Consider the following 20,326-nt stretch of genomic DNA (forward strand, 5'->3'; position numbering starts at 1 on the left):
CGATTTGCCCTTGGTGAATCTGTGCTGGCTTTTCCCAACCACGTGCTTCATCTGACTTGCAGTAGCCCCCAGGAGGATTCGTTCCATAACTTTCCCAGGGACTGAAGAAAGACTGATGGGCCTGTAATTCCCTGGATCCTCCTTTAAGCCCTTCTTGTAGGTGGGGGTGACATTAGCCTTCTTCCAGTCCTCTGGGATGCCCCCCAATCTCCACGACTTCTCAAAGATTATGGAGAGCAGCCTCACAATGACGTCAGCCAGCTCTCTCAACACTCTCGGGTGGATATTGTCAGGGCCCATTGATTTGTAGGGGTCAAGCTCCTGTAATAGTTCACATACCAACTCTTCCTTCACTGATGGTGGGTCTGTGTTTGCATCACCCTGGATTTTTGTTCCCAAGGCCTGGGGCCCAACAGTGCTGGTAAAGACAGAGGTGAAGCAAGTGTTGAGAACCTCTGCTTTTTCAGTGTTGGTGACTAATTCACATCTCCTGTTTAACAGTGGGCCAATATTTTCCCTGTTTCTGCTTGTTGTTTACGCACCTGAAGAACCCTTTCTTGTAGTTTTTGACATCTCTGGCCAATTTCAATTCAAGCTGAGCTTTTGCTTTTCTAACTGCATCTCTGCAGTTTTAGTAGCAGGAAGAGATGCTCCTCAGCAAGGATGTGGGATCATGACCTGACCAAAACCAACTGTGTTTAACATGCGATGGCTGATCCACATCACTGCTTCCCGCAGCAGCATCCCCTCGTCCCTGCCAGACAACCATTACATGCTTTTGTTAAATTTCTGTATATGCTCTTTTCTGTAAATTTAAAGAGGACCTTCCCTTCCGGTAAATTACAGCTTTCTTTTGGCTTTCAGGCCAGTCTGCAGCTCATGTTTTCATACAGTCTGAGTTGCTCGTGTTTGGCTTTTCTGAGGCACTGACTGCGGAGAAGGTTAAGCAGTTTAGTGGTTGAATCACTGGTACAAAACCAAACCTACAGATTTCTGATCCAGAACACACACGAAAACAACATGCTATAGAGAAACAGCCCAGCTGGAGCCAAGTATACATGCTATCGCATTACACCCCGCCAATGTTTATTTACAAAGCAAGCCAAGTAGGGCTGCCATCCCTCCTGGTTTCCTTAAACGTGTACTTTTTGTGCCCAGAAATTGTCCTTGGATCAGGATTTTGGTGGGAGGGGGCTGTAAAGCAGCCATGCGTACAGGACCTGTGGACAGCAGGCTTCTCCAGCACATCTACCAAGAGCTGAAATGCAGGTGTGCATGGGAGGGCTTGTCCACAGCTGCTGTGGGCTCTGAGATACCTGAGACAACAGTGGATTTTCTGCACCTGCGCTGTGGCTTTCGTCCCAGAGAGCACACCCGTCATCCCACCCAGGGGACCTCAATTGTCACCACAGAAGAAAACACATTTCCAGGGACTCTGCAGCTTCACACAGCCACTATGCACACCACAGTCCTGTCCTGGATTCAGCTGGGATAGAGTTAATTTTTTACAGGAACCTGGGAGGTGGGGGGGCATAGCCGGGGCAGCTGACCTGAACTAGCCAAGGAGCTATTCCATACCATGTGACATCATGCTCAGTATATAAATGGGGAGCGGGCCGGGGGGGAGCTCTCTCGACTTTCGGTGGGGGAAGTGGCGGAGCGTCGGGTTCGGGTGGTGAGCAGTTGCACTGTGCATTACTCCTTTTGTATATTCTTTCATTAGTACCGTTGTTGTTGTTGTAACCTTTTTTTTTTGTGTTGTCCCAGTAAACTGCCCTTATCTCAGCCCTCGAGGTTCCAGGTTGGTTTTTTTTTTTTTCTCTCCTCCGTCTCCTCCCTATCTCACCGGCGGGGGGCGGGAGGAGTGAGCGAGCGGCTGCGTGGTCCTTTGTTACCGGCTGGGCTGAAACCACGACAAGTCCACAAGACACAGCACCGCGCTGATCTGGATCAGCAGCCCCTGAAATCTACGGAAGCATTTCTAAATTTTGAACTGGACTGGTCCAAGGATTGTGAACACCAGCAAGGGGAGGAAAGTGGTGGCAAAAATGCCCCCAAAAGGGAAATTTCCCCTAAAGGCTGGGGAACTTGATATCAGTACCTGGAGCTGCATACCAAAGCCTCTGCTAGCTTTTTACAGTTTCACAAGAGCCTGAATTTTTCTGCCCTCCACACCCACCTTATTAGGAAAAAAGCACATTCCCCCCCCTCAAGAGAAGAGATGGTTTAATTCTCACTTCAGCAGGGCTATACAAGTCACAACGCAAGGCAGGTGAAAGCTCTTCACTTCATAAAAATGCCTCTGTATCCTCTAAGACCTGAAACAGGCTGTATGCTAATAACAGTTTTCCAAAACTCCACTGACATTCATTTGCACTATTTGTCCAAGGGCTCAAAGTCCCCTGCTTCCAGGGCAACAGGTTCCTAATTACCTATGTTACAACATCATCACTGACAGATTAACAAAGGATTAGGAGGTGACTGAGGCCATGTTACAGACCAAGAGGTGACAATTCACCGAGTGTGGCCAGGGAGCCAAGGATGTCTGCGAGGTTCCCTGCAAGCTCACAGCCACACAAGGTCCAGCTGCAGCATACTAAACACACACATGGCACAGCAGCTCACTTCATCATGTAAGCCCTGATGCTGCCCCAAGGCATAAAGCCACAAAGAGTAATTACAAAGAGAACTATTTTTAAGACATGTAGCAAAGGTTTAGCGTTTTTTTTTTGTTACCCCCCCCTCCCCTCTTTACAGCAAAGGCACTGGGGAGTCAGCCAGGTTCCCAGTCCCCGGACCTGTCCAAGTAAAAGCCTGTCCTAGGCAGGAGGGCTCAGGAAAGGCAGGGCAGGCTAGCCCTTGCTTCCTCTCTGCCCAGCAAACCCAGGGAGACACAGCCTTGCTGACATCCCACTGCTGGTGTTGGTACCTGCAGTGGTGCCAGCCCCACAGCTGGGAGCACAAGATGCTGCTTCCATCCTGCTCCAGTGGCCTTGGCAACCACAGCTCCCTGGGCAGGGCTGGGAGGGGTTGTAAACAGGCTGGTACCAGTGCCTAGGACAAGGAGCAGCTCACAGCCAGCTGCTGCCCTCCTGGAAGAGATAGGGAGGCTTCCTTAAGGGGCTGAATACCTTAAGGCTAGGTTCAGCAGGTTTCCTTAATGAGAATGCTGCTTCAAGATACATCACTGGAAGACCTTTGCAGCTGTGTGTGCTTTGGGGAAAGGACCTGACTTGAGCCTTGCCCAGCTGGCCTGCTGTGGCAATCCCCAATTAGGTGTCACGGCTCACCCTCCCCTCATCTGGCTCACTTGACTCATGAGAAAGCTGACCCCCTTTTCACCCAGTGCTTACTTTTTCTGGTACTGGTGTACATGCTGGCCCATGTATAAAAGCAATGTTAACAGAAATCCACTTTTGCAAAATCTGAGGGGTTTCCACTGCTACAGCTGCTGCAGAAAAGCCTCTGCACCTCACGTGCAAGAGCTTTTAGACTCTAGAAATCAGTGATAGCCCACAATAGTATATGTTTTTCCTCTAAGCATGACATTTACCTGAATAAACAACCACGCATACCTGCCTGGCCACATCCCCACAATTAGTATTTGTAAGGGAAGCTGGGATTTTTAGGGACAATTTCTTTCTGCTTCTGTACCCCGAGAAAGTACTCTAATGTACATATCACTCTTCACTTGTGTTCACTCACTTACGGGGGGATGAGAGACCCTAAGGAACTTCAGCAACAGCCTTTGCTGTTCCTACATGAAGAAACGCCTGTTGATAAATCGCTGCTGCCTTTCAGTAAAAAAACCATAACAACACAGGGGAACAGGAAGTAAATGCATATAAATTAAAGGTCTAAATTAAAGTTTTCCCTGAAAATACACAGCTAAGCAGAGCCAAAGACCAAAGAGCCACAGAAGAACACCTCCCAGGCCTGGCAGCCACCTCTAGCCCAGCTGTAAGCTTGCTGTGGGTGTTGCGGTGCGTGGGGTGGCAGCAAGCCACCCTCCCAGTGCTCATCAGCCCAGCCTTCACTGCAAGGAAATACCAGCTCCCCACTTTGCTCCAATACTCCAGGAAAATCCTTTCCATAGGAAACTTGGAGTTTGTCTGTTCAGTGGCCACTTGTGCTATTTGGCAAGGGAGTTTTGGAAGAGCAGAGCCAGGCGCCTTGGTGGTGGTGAGGAGGGGGCTTGGGGTGAGCATCCCAAAATGCCACATGCCTGAGGATGTAGAGCCAGGGACACCGCACAAAAATTCCAGGTGCTTTAACAGCAGCTGTGCAAGGAGGTAGTGCTGTTTTATAAATGTATGCCGTTTATACCTGAAGTAGCCAGTTTTATACCTGACCTTGCCATTCAGGCAGGGTTCCGTGGGAGCTCTGGAAAGCAGAGGGTCAAGATGGCAGCAGTGCCCATCCTGACACCAAGCAGAGCTGGACATCATTCAACAGGCACAAAACGTTCCCAGCGAAAGACTTTTTATTCCACTAGATGGTGCCCAGGACTTGCTTATGGATGTTGCTTAATGGCTTGGACAAGGATGTGGTCAGGACCGGGTATGGAGGTGGCTGGGCACCATGCTGGGGTCCCCATGAGGCTGCAAACCTACCAGTCCCAGCCCTGCCAGCGGCGAGACCCCAGAACCACCCCCTTCGTTTGCCAGGCAACAGCATATGCTGAGCCCGAGCTCCCCGGAGCATCGCCATGGTCCGTCAGACTTGGGGTGTGACGTGACGTGGCAATTCCTGGGGCAAGTCACCCAGCCCAGGCTGCCAGCAGCCTTGCAGCCCCTTCCGCTCTGAGCCGGGTGGGCCAGCACAGGAGGTCCCTGAGCCTTTGAGGGTCTTGTGCATGCTGCCCCACACCTGGGAAGCTGCAGGCTGCTTAAACCTCCATGTCCCCATGGCACTGGCACCAGGCTGCCTGGTGCAGCTCCCCTGGGGGCACCGGGGCCTCATGCCCTGGTGTGGGGCGTAGTGGCCACATGCAATTTTTGATCCTTTCCACTGGAGAGCATGAGTTCTAGCAAGGCACAGCCCGACTGTTGGTGCTACTGATAGCACCAGTGAGATACACAGTGTTATCCTTGTACTGGTGGTCCCAGCATCAATCACCCATGCAACGATCCACAGGAACCAAGTGGCCCGAAACAGGACCTGCCCCTTCCCTGTGTGCGGCCACACAGAGGGCAGGGGAGCAGGTGCTCTGCGGGTACATTGCTGTCATCGTAACTGCTCCCACCCCCTCTCCCCTCATGGGCACAGCGCAGGCAGGGAGTCCCTTCCCGAGTGTGCTGAGGGTGGCACCTCTCCCTGCGAGGCACGATGCCGCTCCCACTGTGCCGTTTGCTCTGGCATGCTGCTGAGCATGCCTGTTTTAGCAGCTTCTCGGACAGAAAAGGCAACCTGCAATTGCATAAACAGTGATTAACTTTGGGCACCACCGGCGGCACAGCTCCAGTGTGTCAAAGCCCAGGCTGGCTTGCGTGCAGGGGACAGTGGTGGGAATGGCGGCAGCACAGCCAGGGTGTTGTGGTGCTGCTGGGAGGGCGGTGGGACCGGCAAGCATGCTGGCAGTGTGCCAGAGGGCGTGATGGGGATTTCTCGCTGCAGGAGATGGACGAGCCAAGGTGGGTGATGCTCTGTGGGGCTCCCCAGCAACAACAAACTGCTCAGGGAGGCGGGTAGCCCTGGGCAGGAGCCGGTGGGGTTTGGTACCCCAAGGGAGGGATGTGCAGGACCAGTTGGCCAAATTGCAGCCCCAGAGGTGATGCCTGGGCCAGGGATGTGCCAGGGGACCAGCCACCCCCGCAGCACACTGCTTGTGGCAAAGCAGCTGCCTGAAGTCCTGCGGCAAACAACAAAGTCAGCAGAGCCTTAGGTACAGAAATGCTTTTATTTCTCCATTAGGCTGGAAGTGAAACTGTCATGACAGAGGCTTTTTCCCACGGTTTATTTACTCGCTTCGCATCAGTGCACAAACAACGCTACCCTATGCTGTGTAGCACAATTGCCGTTACATGGCTGTCTAGCACAGCAAACCCATGTATCGCTGTAACAGCACTGGATGCAGCCCCCTCAAATTAACAGCAGGATTGCATGAACCACTGATTTTTGGCTCCTGGGCTGTGAAGCACCATGCGACCTCCAGCAATGTGCAGGGTGCCTCTCACCCAGGCAAGAGCAGCGCCCGCAGCGGGGATGCTGGGGGGGACACAACATGTGGGACTCCCCAACTCCACTGCTGGAGCCTGCCGTGGTGGATACTGGCAGTCCCTCAGAGGGCCCCCTGGCTCCAGTGGCCATGGGGGTGCCCTGGGGCTCCCCACCCCGAGGGCCGCAGCCCCGTCTGTCGGCTGTCGCTGTGGCTGCCCTGCTCCCCCTCAGAGGACTGGCTGCTGTCGGCACTCCCGAGGCTGGTGTAGGGGCCACGGGGGCCACCCCCCGCCCCACCAAGGGCATAAAAGGCCCGCTCGCGGACGTGGAGCTCGTCGGCACGCTTCACCTGGTCCACCTGCCTGCTGTGGCCCAGCGCTGCAAATGCCCCCGGTCCCCCGGACCCTGGTCTCCTGCCATGGTGCCTGGGGAGGTGGCCCCTCCCGGCCCCCAACACCACCGCCTCATCACCTCGCCCTCGCTCCTGGCCTTTGACCGCTGCCATGCTGCCCCTGGCTTGCCCTGCCGGTGGAGGGGGACTGCCCCCTGCTTCAGTGGTGTGCGGCCTGCCCCTGGCATCACCGTCACGGCCGCCAGCCCTTATCTGGGCTCCACTTGACACCCGGCTAACGGCCTTTGTGCGTGGGGACAGCGCTTTGTCCATCCTGGGTGTCTTGTCCAGCCCTGCTCCCCCAGGCCGGACCCTCAGCCCCACCCTGGGCCATCCCTCCCCATGGGGCTGGGGGGTGGCTGGCCCCACTTCCCCACTCCCCCCTCTCCCTGCTACGGTGCTCTCACCTGCCTTGCGGCCACTGGCCATCCCCACAGCAGTGGTGCAGTCCCCCTCGCTCACCCCAGGGGAGGCCACGGTGGTGCCCAGGTGGATGCTGGCCCCCTCGGCTGGGACAGTGGCAGTGGCCTCCTTGTCACCCACCTGGTGGGGGGTGGTGACAGCCAAGTGGCCTGGCCTCCCGTCGAACCTCTGCCCCTTACTTTTTGCCTCATCATCACTGTTCCCATGGATGCCAGCCTCCTCGGGGATGGTAGTGACACCATCAGCGACCCTCCAGGGGCTGGGGGCCCCTTGTCCTTCTCCATCACCAACGGCGGTGGCAGCATCCTCATCATCTCCTGTGGGATGGCCATCCCCAGGGCTGCTGGTGACACTGTCCGCATGGCTCAGGGAGGCTGTGGTAGTGAATTCTTCAGGCTGCCTGCGAGCAGGGATGACATCATCATCATCACTGTCGTGTGCAGCAGTGACACCCAGCCTGGGCAGGAGGCTGCTGGTTCCCACAGCATGCATGCCATCATCCTTGCTTCCTACGGTGGCACCAGCCTGGGTGGTTTCTTGCTCCCCTAGATGGATGTTGGCCCTCCCAATGAAGATGTTGACTTTGTCATCCTTGTCTGGAGAGATTTGGGTGAATCTGGTGGCCCTCACTGTGCTGCCCACCTTCCCGTGGGTGACGGTGACGCTGCCCGAGTCTGGGATGTAAGCGTATTCATCCACACCTTCAGCATCAACTTGAACATCCTCCATCTTCTCAGTTACAGAGGCAAGAGTGGCGCCTCCTGTCCCTGTGCCCCGCATGATGCCCTCCTGCCCTTGGCCAGGGACGGTGGCCTCACCACTGCCCTCATCCCCAGCCCCTCCGGTGGCAGAGGCCCTCTCCCTCCCAGCTGTCATGGCCCCCTCCACTGGAACCCCACTGGGGGCACCGTCATCCCTGTCCTCACTCCTGACAGTGGACATGTTCCCTGCCACGGCCTCTCCGGGGTGTCCACCCTGGGGGAGAATGGAAACACCACCATCAACTTCAACCACCAAATCCAGGTCGCCGCTGCCCTCCGAGCTGGCCGAGGTGGGACCCACGACACCGACACCACCACGCGCTCGCGTGCCAGTGCCTGGGCGAGGACTGTGAGCATCCCTGCCAGTGCCTGGGGCACTGCGGTTTTCGGGCTTGAGGCCAGTCCCGTTCTCCATTGTATCAGTGCTGCTGTTGTCACCTTGCTCCGGGGCCACCCGGTCCTCCGTTGGCCCCTGCCTGGCTTTGTCATCACCCAGCTGGCGGCCAGGGGCAGCACTCTGGCTGTCAGCCTCTTCCTTCTGTGCAGTACACACAAAGGAGAGGTCAGGCCCAGCCCCGGCACCTCCTGGCTGCGTGGGGTGCTGCAGCCAAGCCAGGGTCCTGCTGTGTCCTGGCCGCGTCCTCACCTTTATCTGTGTCTGGTTCCTCCGTGTCGAAAATGAGTAGACATATTTGAAAACGTAGAAGCCATGCTTGGCATTGCAGCCTTTCAACAGTATCTGGTGGGGAAGAAAATACCCAAACCCTACAATTTTCTTATTAAATGTGACAGCAGGAGCTTCCCTTGCTGTGCCTGGCACTGCAGCAGGGTCCCACAAGCACCCGCTGGGGCCCCAGGGTGGGCGGTAGCTCCCACCACCTTGTGGCCAACAGCATGGGCAGGGACCTGGGCAGGATGCGTGTGCTCACCTCCTGGGCTTCAGGGTTTGGTTTTTCCTTGGGCTCATTTTCTGCCTTTGCTTGCTTTCAGGAGCTGTAGGGGTTTTTTTTGCAAGGTAGCTTATGACTTGAATAAACAATCTGGTTGATGGTCCCATCAGACATGAGTGATGGGACTGAAGGTGACCTAAGCACTGGAAGGACAGCAGCTGGCTTCCAATAGGCAAAACCAGGCATTTTCTTCCACATTACTCATCTGAATTTTGCTACTGATGTATTTTACACTGATACACTTGAAAAAAACCCGTAGCAGCTGGGCCTGGGACTTTTACAACCTTACCTGTGGATACACCGAGCATTTGTGTTCTGGGGCTGGGCAGGGGCAGAGGAGTAGCTGGTGGGGGGAGCCTTTCCCTTGCCTGAGCACATCACACCTTTGCTCTCCCCTGCTCTTTGTAAGGGCTGCTCAGGTGCGAGGGGACCACTGGTCTTTTTCTGTGGCTCACTGGGGCTTCCCTCCAGAATCGGCTTTTTCTCCCTGTGCCCCCAGTGCAGGGCACCCCACGGGGTCTGGATGGGGCGGGGGGGACATACCCGGTGCTGTCCCACACAGTTCCCAGCAGCTCTCCCAGGCAGCGGCGGTGGCACCTGCGGGCAGCAAAACACAAGCAAGAGACAAGGTGTGAAATGCTGCTCCAGCATGCAGGCACCTGCCAATGCCCGCTGCCAGCCACTCACCCTGCCCAGTGTGATGGGCACGCCATGATGTCCAGGGAACAGTGGGAAAACTGTGTTGATAAGCCAATAAATTTCCAGGTACTACCTCGGGTGCTGGCTTAAAGCCAGCAATAGTAGGAAAGGTCAAAACCCCATTTCCAGGGTCTGAAAAGTATTACTTGCATTGCATGCTACTTTTAATAGGATATTGTTTGTTTGCAAATACCCTTTTACTGGATTCTGCTGCAGAGTATTTTCATTGCAGAACAGTTTTAATACATGGCACCACTGCTCACACCACAATGCTCCAACTTACGGTTGGGATCTGACTGTGATGGGAGCCAGGACCTGGTTAACTGGTGGTGATTCCCAGCGTTTACTGGGCAAGTGAGCAGCAGCAACACCTGTGCCCTCACAGCCAGGTTTCTGTACATGCTTGCAAGCTTTCAGCTTCCCCCAGTTATCCTGTCATCTTTTGGGATGTATTGGCCAGTGCATCCATCAGGGATGGGGGACCTGGATGTGGGAGCACCCTGTGAGACCCACCAAGCCATTTCAGGGCATTCCTTACGTGCCAGAGGGGCAGAGAGCCCCATGGAGGGGAGCCCCCTCAAGTCTCAGCAAAATCAGCCACTGAAGCACCCCAAGCCCAGCTGAAAGGGGCAGAAACATGCCCCAGAGTATTAAATATTCCTAGGTTATTCCATTGTTTGTGAACAATGTCAAAGGCTGGATTACCGCCCTGGTTATGCAGCAGAGTATTAACCGGCTCTCTTCTGTGCCTCTATCTGAAAAACAAATCTGCGCTGATTTATTGCCTTTTCCTGTGCTGCTCTGCGACAGGTCTGGTTGTGCAAGCTTGTCTTGGGGGCTAAAGGACACACGGCTGGGGCCCAGCCCTCAGGGAAGACGTAGTTTGCCTCCTCCTTACCCTGCCAGAAAAGCAAGCCTTTGCTAGGAGCAGATTTTTCACTCTAGCTGTATATTTAGTATGTTGGGCAGGAGTTATGCAGGACAAAAATTGCTGCTATTATATTTATCTTAGTTTGCCCTTTGTTTCAGTTATATCTGTCCAAATTTCATATTAGGAGAGCTGGAATATAATTGCAGGCACCCCTCTGACCCCTGTTACCCACGTGGATAAGGCAAGCATCCTCCCCACGCCTCCCTTCTTGTGACTCTGCTCAGGCTGTTCCCAGGCCAAAAGCTCTGGGCAGATTCCAAATCTGCAGAAATCAAGGGGAAGAGTTACGGTGACCCAGACCAGCCCTTGCACAATGCCCTAACTGCTAAATTAAAGGGACTTGATCAGGCACCTCAGTGCTAATCTATATTTTTCCTGCTGGGTTCACCTCTGTGCCAGCACCTCAAAACCTCCACCAAGCCCCAGAGGTGCTATACGCAAGTACAACTCATGTTTTCCTGCTGCTGAAAGCATGCCGGGGCACACTGTGTCGTATACCCCACACTTTGGTGGCACGCTGGGAAGCCAGGGAGAGCCATACTCACGGGTGTTGAGAGGGCCGTGCTGAGCAGGCACAGGCACACAAGTGCTGTTTGCATCTTGGGCAGCTCCTGGGGGCACAAAGCGAAGTATCACTGGAGTTTGTCTTCCCAGGACTTGCAGTCCCCAACAGTCCCAGTCAGCAGCAACCCAAAAACTCCTGCTGTCCCAAAGCCCCCATGGCAGCAGGGTTATCCAGCGACCCCGTCTTTCCCCAGCCTCTGAGGTGGCCCTCGGCATCGCTCTGCCTCTCTGCACTCCTCACAGCAAAGGCGATGCTCTCGTCATGTGCATGCAGTGGTGAGGCAAGGACACAGGCACAGCCAGCAGCACCGAGTAGGTGCTCCGGCACCAGGTGTTAAAGCTTCTTAACTCATACTGTCAAAGCAGCTTAGGTGGATATTTGCAATAAATGACCACCAAAACCACTGCAGGCTTAGCCATACATTCGTAAGTCTGAGTTAAGAAACTTCCGTGCTGCTTTCAATAGCACTGATAAATGGCAGGAGACAATAGTTCTTTTGGCTACTAATTCTCACATCACCCATCCACCCTGGCTTGGGCTCGCAGGTCCAGCGGGAGACTATTTTCAGCCATGCAAGTGTTCCTCCAGAAAACATCGGGAGGAAATTCATGCACAAGGATCAGCAATACAAAGCAAGGTAGGCTCAAGAGAGTGCAATGCAGAGATGCACACAGCCAAGGCTCGGGCTGTCTCCCCATGCCCACCGCGGCTTGCCCAGAGTGAAAGCAGGAGATGCCTTGCTCAGGGAGGGCAGAGCCAAAGGGCTGGGGAGAGACAGGGCAGGCAAACTAGGTAAGAAGATTACCTTTTGCTGTCGGAGACAGGTCCCAGCAGCAGACCGTGGAGGCTGTGCCCACTTTGCTGAAATTTAAAGTTGGCCCCAGGCATGCAGAGCCAATCAGCTCCTGCCCAGGGACATTTGTCAGGGCTGGCAGTGCCCGCAGATAACCAGGGGGAGTAATTTCCAGCTAAAAATGTGTTTGTGGTGGAAGACAGCTATCAAATGTTCCACCTGGTTGGATAAACAGAAAGCACAGTTTATAAATATCTGTTCTGAAGGCGAAATTGCTCGATGATTAACACAGATCTTAGCATGGCACGCATCCAGCCTGGTTATTGATAAGAGGGGATGCAGTGGGTTGTAGCATGCTGACCGTGACTGATATGGGAAAGCTGGCAGGGCTGCAGAAAGGGAAGGCTGATACACTGAGCTCAGCCTGGTTGCAGCCATGACTGCTCCACAGGGCAGTGATGGCCAAGTTGAGAGCCGCCACCACGCCATAGCCTCCAACACTTGCTTTTTGGGTTTCAACCTCAACCCCCCTGAGGTAAGACCGGTGCAAGTCCAAAATAGAAGAGTAGTAAAAAAGAAAAAAAAGAAAGATTTGTTTCCTGCACTGCTTGCACAGGTCCCTTTGAGCCCACCTTTGCTGTGGGAAGGTGCTAGGAGGATGTGCACAACACACGTACGTACTCTCCTCCTGACCCCTCTAGCTTTGGTGGTATTGCTGGTCACCTGCGTGAATGCCAAGGGCGGTTCCCCCTGCTGTGGCCAGCCTGGCTCAGCTGCTCGCTGTGGTGATGGTGACAAGACCTCCCATCCCACCTGCCACTCTGCCCCGACCCAAACTCTGGGAGCAAGCATGACCTCTGCATTAACGCCAGAAATGCTTAAACCATCAGCACCCAGCCTCAGGCAGGAGCAAATCTCAGAGCCAGGAGGAAACTTGACCTTTCCCACCAGCCAGGGAGCCATGGTTGGATGCTGCCCCACAGGTACTGGAGCAGCCGGCCGGTGCCTCTTGGCTCAGGGAGGCAGAGCTTTGGCCGGATGCCTGGGGGGGGCTGACGCACATGGGATGGGGCTGGGTGCCCCGTGGGAGTGGGACCCAGCCCCTGGCAGCACCAGGGCCCTTTGTCCATGCTGCTTCCCTGACGTCTTTGGGCACCCCCTGGGGATGTGGACGATGAGGCTCTCCTGTGTCCCCCACCAGCTGCGAGCATGTGCGGGGCACCCCAGTGCCACTGTAGGGATTTGGCCCCATGGGTGCCCACCCTGCAGGCAGCACCCCCTGCCACCCCAGCAGCTGCAGCCCAGCTTTGGCACACAGAGGCGGTTTTGTACAGTGGCCAGCAGCTTGCTGCTGCAGGAATAGAAACTTGTTTTGCAGTTGGACCTATACTGGGAGCTGAACACAGGTTTCCTTTCCAGCAGTGCAAGGGCAGTGCGGTACCTGCCGTAACCCATGCATGAGGGCCATTGCTTTTCCTAAATGGCAGCACCTGCCTGGAACCCAACGGGATTTGGTCCTTCCCGGTCTGTGGTGCTGATCCCCAGTTGGCCGGGTCCACAGTCATGTGGGAAGGTGACTCTGGGCAGGGATCCTGGGGACCACAAGCCAGGCATCCCCATCCCTTACGCAGGAGGTGAGTGGATGCGCTGCTGTCACTGTGACAGCCCTACCTTACCCTGGGGATGAGGCTGTGTGGCAGGGAGAGTCGTGGACCATTTTGGGCTGCAGCACCAGTGTCTGAAACACATCCAAGGTGCCCAGCCTCGGTGGGACCCACATGCCTGGCGCAGGGATGCAGAAGAAAAGCTGTCATTACAGCAGTGTGCATCTACAGCTAGTGATGCACGGAAAGAGAAATTAATGTCTTGATTAATATTGCCTGGTGTGTGGCCAGGCCATGGGAGACATGCTACTGAGGAGTGGAAGACATGGTAAAGTTATCGTCACCCACATATTGCAAATTCACGTCAACTCTACAGCAGTAATCCCACAGCAGCGACCCTAAAAATGCCCTTCCATTTTTCGGAGAGGACTCTACAGAGGATTTCCTAGTTAGCCTTTCTGTTCCTCCCCCCTTTTATGTGCATCTGAGCTAGAACAAAGAGATTTTACCCTGAGCAGCATGCGCACCCTTAGCCCCTCAGCCCACCAATTGCCATGCCACCCCGCAGACCCCAGCAAATTCGGCAGCAAACCCTTCGTCACCAATGAGCTCAGTTCAGTTGCTTTATTTCATTTTGCTTTGTGAGATACAGAAAAAAGCCTGTGACAGAGCCGGTGCACACCGCAAGCCTCCTGGTGTCCCCTCTGGCATGCAGCAGCTGCAGTGAGCCTTTGGATACATGTTCCTGAGTGGGATGGGGCAGGAGGGGGGCAGCACCGGGGCTGCCCCCCTGCCCACTCACTGGCTGTAGTAATAATCCTGGCCGTACACATCATAGCCGTGCCCCTTGTAGTAGCCGTATTCATCCTCATAGGCCCGGTAGCTGTCCCCACGGGCGTACTCGTCCTGCTCCCTGTAGCTGCCATCGGTGGTGCCCTCCTCCCCCTGTCTGTGGTCTGCAGCCGTCACCTCATACTCCCACTGCTCCCCAACTGTGGTGGCATCTGTGGGTCCCCCATCTCCCATGGTTGTTGCCTGGGACAGCCCGTCTTCACCGGTGGTGCTGATGATGGTGGTCACTTCAGTTTCCTCCTCCTCCTCTTCTTCTTCCTCCTCCTCCTCTTCCTCCTCCTCCTCAGCTGTGCCAGTGCTCTCCTCAGCCACTGCGGTGCCATTGCCGTGAGGTCCATCTGCCTCCTCAGTGGTGTTGGTGCTTGTGCCATTGATGCCATTCTCATTCTCGGCCACCTCTTCCTCCTCCTCCTCCTCCTCTTCCTCCTCCTCCTCATTCTCGTCGCTGTCTTCATTTTCAGAGTCACCCCCCTTGCCAGCAGTGCTGCTCCTGCCCCCCTTCAGGGGTCCTTGGCAGCTCTTGCCCTGGCGGGGGGAAAATAACATGGCATTAGTTGGGTGTCAGGAGGTTGTAGCTTTTCAGTCCCACGTGGTATGGGGCAGGCATGGGCACAGCTGAGCATCCCCCCCATCCCTTGCATGGCAAGGCTGCCTTTTTGGGGTGCCCCTTCTGACCCTCCTGCCGGGTTAGTGCCCAGAGCTTGGCCCAGCTGTGGGCATATTGCGCAGCAGACCCCCCATGCAGAAACAGGGTGCAGGGCATCCTGTGGGTGCAAGTGGGCATGCAGTGAACATACCCTCCCCCCGGGTGCTCCCCTCCAGCTCCCCAAACCACACCTGCTGGGGAGAAGTGATGTCTCCTCCCAGCCTGCCCTGGCTGTGCCCAGGGGCTGCTCCGGCGGGGTGGCCAGCTGCCTCCATGCCAGCATGGGATGGCTCCTGCTGGGACAGGGAGAGGGCAGGGCAGGTGGTCAGCAGCAGGAGTGGAGCGCAGCCCTCCCAGCAGTGAGGGGGGCACACAGCATCCCCACGCGGTGTTTGGGCACTGCTCTGAGTTTCCTGCTTTCCCACGGGTCTCGCCCCAGGCTGAAATCGAGAAGCTGCAGCAGGGCAGCCCAAGCCTTGCAATTAAGTTGTGGTGGCTGGAGTCGGGTGTTCCCGTTCTGGCTACACATTTTGCTTTACAAAGCATCTAAAGGTTTGCTTTTGAAGTTACATCTCCCAGTTACCAATAAACAAAGAAAGCCACAGGCACACTACATGCAGACACACTACACACCAGGTGTAGATAGCTGGCAAGAGCGTGACAGCTCAAAGCCAGGCATGAGCCCAAACCCTACCAGCAATAAGCCATCAGCACCACTCGGCCCCAGAGACCACGCAGCAGAGTGGGTCTCTTACCAGGGTGCAGAGCAGTCCATGCCGCTAAAAAAAAGCAATGAATAACCCAAATGCAATCAGAGCCTGGAGCAACCACTGAGGAACTGGTGGGGCAGCTCACCCTGTCCCCAGCCTGGGAGGAGGAGCACCTTGCCACTGGCAAAGGAACCCAGCCGTGGCAGGGAGATGCGGGGTCACTGCCATCCCTGCCCTGGGCAATCCCCGCTGCTTGTGCGCCAAGACCAAGGATGCTCACCCTGGCGTTTTGGGCCAACTCAGTCACTTAAAATATGGGTGCATCTGATGCCAGAAAAAACCCAGGCTGTTTTCCTCTCCACTGGAGGAGCCAGCAAATTGCATGGTGTAGCCGGCTGTGCCAATGGGAGCGATGCCCCCCCATCTAGCAGCCGATATAACAGTGCTCTTTACATACCTATAACTGACCTTGGGGCCTTTCATCACGATTTATCTTGCTGACCACCCCCTGCCAGTGAAGGCATGCAGCATCCCTGCCCAGGAATGGCCACTGCTCTGGTGCTCTTGAAGCAAAAGGGGCAGCCCCAAACAGCAGCTGCATTCCTGCATGTCACTTAATTTCTTCCTTGGGAATGAAATTCCCCCTTTGGCTGTCTCATCCCACTACTCAAAGTTATCCCTAGTGATCGCAGTGGTAGGGAAGAACAACAGGCAGAAAGCAGCAAATTGCAGGGAGGTGCCAGGGCTGGCAGAGGCACCTGGGGGACAAGGCCACCTCGTGCTGCATCCCAGCCCCAGGCGGGCCTCCAAAGGGGGTTTTAGGACCAGATGCCCAGGCTTACACTCCTGTTAAAAAGACCCCTGAAATTAGCATTCGAATCATTAAATTAAAAAAAAAAAAAAAAAAAGATGTGATCAGACCTGACACATAGGTTTCCAAGCATGCCAGATCCCTGTCTCAAAGCACCTGTGTGCCTGAGACCACTGGGTTATTTTTGAGCATTTGCAGCCTGGTGAGGCACAAGAGATCTTCGTAATCCCTGGCATTTAATTTTGGACCTGGATGACTCTTGCAAAATGCAGCAGTGCCTGAGCTCATGTTGACCCAGCAGACAGGAGCAGCATTACTGGCTGGGCTGGTACAAACATGCAATTCCCAATATAGTGTCAGTTTGTGTCCCTCCACACCCACGTGTGCAGAGCATAACTGTATTTGCCATAGCAATTTTATCAACACTCTGGAGGGAATGCACCCTGAAAGGGGAAGGTAAGAGGAGTCCCTAACAGTGCCTTTTGCTTTGCAGGCGAGCACCCCTGCTTCTGCCCTTTGGACTGTCCTGCTCCTTTCTGAGCCACCTGAAAATGGAAACCCAGAAAGTTTGTCTCAGGGTTGTTTGGTGCATTCCCTGCCCATCCTCTTTAAAAAAAGAAGAAAAAGGAAAAAATATACAAAAAATAATAAAATAAAGCCCAGAGTAGAAAATCCAGTCACATCCAGAGTGCAAGGCTGTGGGCGGTCAGCGGCCACAAATGCTGATGAGCAGACACTACAAACCCAAAGAAAGTTCCCAAATTCCCATATTTGTTTTGCAGGCTGCTGGTTTGCCATACTCACCCCCCCTTCCTCCTCCTCTTCCGAGCCGTCCCCCTCTTCCTCTGATGAGTCAGTGCCCTAAGGAGAGGGAAAACGGAGCTGTAGCAGGGCTGGTGGGTCTCCATTGGTGTCATGAGCACAACGGTCTTAGCCCAGCCCTACAGGCCAGTGGCAGATGGGACACAGAACATGCCTCTGTCTCATTTGGGCTGATATCTCTGCATTTGGTGGGCAGCGAAGCATCAGCAACCCTTCTGAAGCACCCACCTGGTACCGTTGCTGCAGGGGATGCACGTAGACATATCTGTACAGGTAATACCGGTGCCTGTTCTTGAACACCTACCAGGAGAAGAAGGGGGTAAATCCCATCAGCCTGTGGGCTTGGGTACAGGAGTGACTGAAACATCCTCGTCCTCAAGGCCAGCACTGGGTGGGGCTGGGCACGCGGGGTGGGGGGGAGACCCTACCGCGTTTTCGTCCGAGTCATCCGACTTGGCTCGCCACAGCCAGCTCTTGACCTGGGGGAAAGGCTGAGTTGGCATGCGCCCCACACCAGCCCCGGCGAGGCCGGGGGGTCCCCCCACTGCCCGGAACTCACCGAGAAGGCACACGCCATACCGACCAGGCAGGCGAAGACCAGGGCAGTCCTCATGGCTGCTTTCTCTAGGAACAGCGAAACACAGTGAGGCCTTGCTTTTCAGCTAGAAAGCACCATCACTTCCCTGAATCTTACAGGTGTTTGTGTCCAAATGGGTGAGTGGGGAGAAGAAAGGCTGACCTCCAGTCTCCTCTCGATGGGGTCACCTAACCCCTCCGGAGACCCAAGTCCTTCTTTTTTTTGACAGATCTGCCTCAATTTCCATGAATACATTTGGGGTTTGCAAGAAGCCACAAAATACCAGAAGAGCAAGTTTCACCCATTAGTGGACACATTTCCTGAGCAGGACTACTTGCCCCTACTTCCCCATCGCCTGCAAGCAAGTGGGGACACCTCCTGTTGGAGATGCAACAGTGGCCGCCCTCCCAGAGCCCTGCAACCTGCTCTGGCTCTGCCCAGGGAGCAACACCCCTGGGAATTACACCACAGAGAGTTTATTAACCTCATTGAGGAAAAATAAATAAGCAAACAAATAAATGAATATAACTGGCTTCTACAGTCTGCCATTGACAAAAACAGCAGCAAGTAATGCAAGGAGACCCCGTAGGCATATCCAGGGGGGAGGCTTGGCTCTGGGCATGTCCAAGATGCACCCCCTAAGTACCAAAACTTGGCTTGCCCTCCTCCATCCCAGCCCCAGCAAGGAGCATGCCCGACCCTTCCTGCAGCGTCCCAGCTTCCCCCCAGGGAGGGATGCTCCTGGCATGCCCCCAGGCTCAGTCAGGCCTACTAATCTTCCTTCTTCCTACCCTTGTTCCAGCTAAACCCACCATCAGCTGAGCTGAGGTTTGGGGGGAGTTATATTTATTTGCACTTGAAGTTTCTCCATCTTTGTTTAACTCAGGCTAGAAAACAACTAGCTACAAGCTAGCTTCCCTGGCCATGCAGCAAAGCTCTGGATGCTTATCCCCTCCATCTGAGTGCTTCATGAAGCCACAGACCCAGGAAAGGGCTAAAAGCAGCATCCAGTCCTGCCAGCTAGCTGAGCCCCCCCATTCCCCTGCAAAAAGCAGATGGCAATGCACAACCTGGCTGGGAAAAGCAGGAGCAAGCTTACCCTGCCACAGCACCGATGGCTACCCGTGGAGTCGGCCGGCACAGATTTCCTCCTGCCGCTGCCCTGCTGGGATATAACGTCTATTTTTGCCCCCTCCCAAGCCAGTCGCCGCCCTGCCCAGAGTGACGCCAGCCCGACAGCGTGTGCCAGAAAACCCCCAAACTTCAACGCCGGCAGATTTGGTGCACAAACATAGCACCCCGCGCCGCTGCCAAACCCGGGGAGGTTTGCACCACGCCACTTAATTGAGGGTCTGGCCTCAGAGGAACGGCCGGGAGGCCAGAGGGTATAATAACACTCTGGGTTTAAATTAAAATAAATATTGGGAAATCTGTTCTCAGGGGGTGTCTACCTCCCTTTTGGGGAAATTCTGTCACTGTTTTTTCAAGAAGACAAAAAAGACCAACCTCAAAGGCCCAGCTCCACAGTCACTTGGGTATAGCCATTAGACAAAAAAAGGCTAAATCCAAACAAATCCCTCTACAGGCTGCCTGCAGAGGTGAAACGGGCCTTGGGAAGGGCAGGGAAAGAAAAGGGGACTCGGATACAGGTGTCACCAATCCTCCTTTGAGAGCCATTTCTGCCACAGCAATGCTACAAAATGCACATCTGCTTTGTTTCTCGTGCCCCCTGAACCACAGAGACCCATACAGGGGCCGGGCCAGCCCCTCACTCTCCAAAATCAGGTATTGCCCAGCTGAAATCTGGCAGCTCTGTACACAACCCCAGCAAAGCAGAATAACTGCCTGGGGCAAAAAAATGCAAAAACCCCACCCTCATCGTCATCCAAAGCTCAGCAGGGACCTTGGTGGCAGGATACAGCCAGTGATTGGAGCCCACCCCTCTTGTCCTGCACCTGACAGCAGGGGATGGGGGCACACAGGTGCTGCAGCTGCCCCCCTACATGCGCCTCTGCAGGGACATCCTTTCTCCTTTCCCTATATTTATCATTTCCCACTGGGATTTCAGCTGCCCAGCTCCTCAGTGCACCTCTGCTCCCTTTTTCCCAGATTTTTGTTACATTCATCAGCAAAGGCCCCTTGCCACTCCTGCAGGCGCCTGGGCTGCAGCAGCTCAGGGCACTGATTCTTCGCCAAATGCAGCTTTAGCTTCCACAGGGGCGAGGAGAATTGCAAATCCCACCCGATGCAATCAGCTCTACAACCCTCAGAGAGGGAACAGCAGGGCTGGAGAACGCCTGCCTTCAAGCAGGTTGATGATACACAGGTTAGCCAGTGATAAAACTATGGTCATTTAGGGCAGAAAAATCCACTTTGCAGTGAAAGACCTGAACGCTCATGTTTCTGCTCAAAACTGGGGGCTGCGCTTGCCGAAAGCCTCACCCACATCCAGGGGAGCCCAGTTTGAGCCTGAATTTGATTGGGAAACAAAGGATTTCCAGTTAACCAAATTCCCAGGTTAGGACCAGAAAGACAAAGCTGGTTTTTGTTGTTGTTATTTTGTCTTCTTGCTCATCACCACATCAACAGGTACTTTGTGGGGAGTTGCTAACTGCTGATGAAACGCCATGCA

General features: G+C 54.7%; 2 protein-coding genes across 3 annotated transcripts; both read right to left on the reverse strand.

Annotated features, from left to right (window-relative positions):
* Window positions 1-5,885: 5,885 nt before the first annotated feature.
* On the reverse strand, window positions 5,886-11,743 carry MEPE (matrix extracellular phosphoglycoprotein). The gene is made up of 5 exons (XM_052772730.1): window positions 11,685-11,743; window positions 10,860-10,925; window positions 9,228-9,281; window positions 8,381-8,473; window positions 5,886-8,272 (listed from the first exon to the last, which is right to left on the reverse strand). The coding sequence occupies exons 2-5, from the start codon at window positions 10,911-10,913 to the stop codon at window positions 6,281-6,283; spliced, it is 2,193 nt and encodes a 730-aa protein (XP_052628690.1). The 5' UTR covers window positions 10,914-10,925; window positions 11,685-11,743; the 3' UTR covers window positions 5,886-6,280.
* Window positions 11,744-13,885: 2,142 nt separating this feature from the next.
* Window positions 13,886-19,168, reverse strand: IBSP (integrin binding sialoprotein). Of its 2 annotated transcripts, XM_052772846.1 has the most exons (7): window positions 18,794-19,168; window positions 17,677-17,741; window positions 17,546-17,596; window positions 17,346-17,417; window positions 17,100-17,156; window positions 14,966-15,067; window positions 13,886-14,653 (listed from the first exon to the last, which is right to left on the reverse strand). In XM_052772846.1, the coding sequence occupies exons 2-7, from the start codon at window positions 17,728-17,730 to the stop codon at window positions 14,075-14,077; spliced, it is 915 nt and encodes a 304-aa protein (XP_052628806.1). In that variant the 5' UTR covers window positions 17,731-17,741; window positions 18,794-19,168; the 3' UTR covers window positions 13,886-14,074. The 2 variants fall into 2 exon arrangements, with proteins under 2 accessions (XP_052628806.1, XP_052628816.1); XM_052772856.1 differs by lacking the exon at window positions 14,966-15,067 and having other exon boundaries at window positions 18,794-19,167.
* Window positions 19,169-20,326: the final 1,158 nt, after the last annotated feature.

The sequence above is a fragment of the Harpia harpyja genome, chromosome 2 (assembly GCF_026419915.1).
Source record: "Harpia harpyja isolate bHarHar1 chromosome 2, bHarHar1 primary haplotype, whole genome shotgun sequence".
NCBI classification, from domain to species: domain Eukaryota; kingdom Metazoa; phylum Chordata; class Aves; order Accipitriformes; family Accipitridae; genus Harpia; species Harpia harpyja.

Coding starts and splice junctions, on each gene's coding strand:
- MEPE (XM_052772730.1), bottom strand. CDS start 10,913: ATGCAAACAGCACTTGTGTGCCTGTGCCTGCTCAGCACGGCCCTCTCA. Junction 9,282..10,859: donor GCACGGCCCTCTCAACACCC/GTGAGTATGGCT, acceptor TGCTGCCCGCAG/GTGCCACCGCCGCTGCCTGG. Junction 8,474..9,227: donor ACTGTGTGGGACAGCACCGG/GTATGTCCCCCC, acceptor CTTCCCCACCAG/ATACTGTTGAAAGGCTGCAA.
- IBSP (XM_052772846.1), bottom strand. CDS start 17,730: ATGAGGACTGCCCTGGTCTTCGCCTGCCTGGTCGGTATGGCGTGTGCC. Junction 17,157..17,345: donor CCCTGCAGCAACGGTACCAG/GTGGGTGCTTCA, acceptor CCCTCTCCTTAG/GGCACTGACTCATCAGAGGA. Junction 15,068..17,099: donor AAGAGGAGGAGGAAGGGGGG/GTGAGTATGGCA, acceptor CTGTCCCAGCAG/GAGCCATCCCATGCTGGCAT.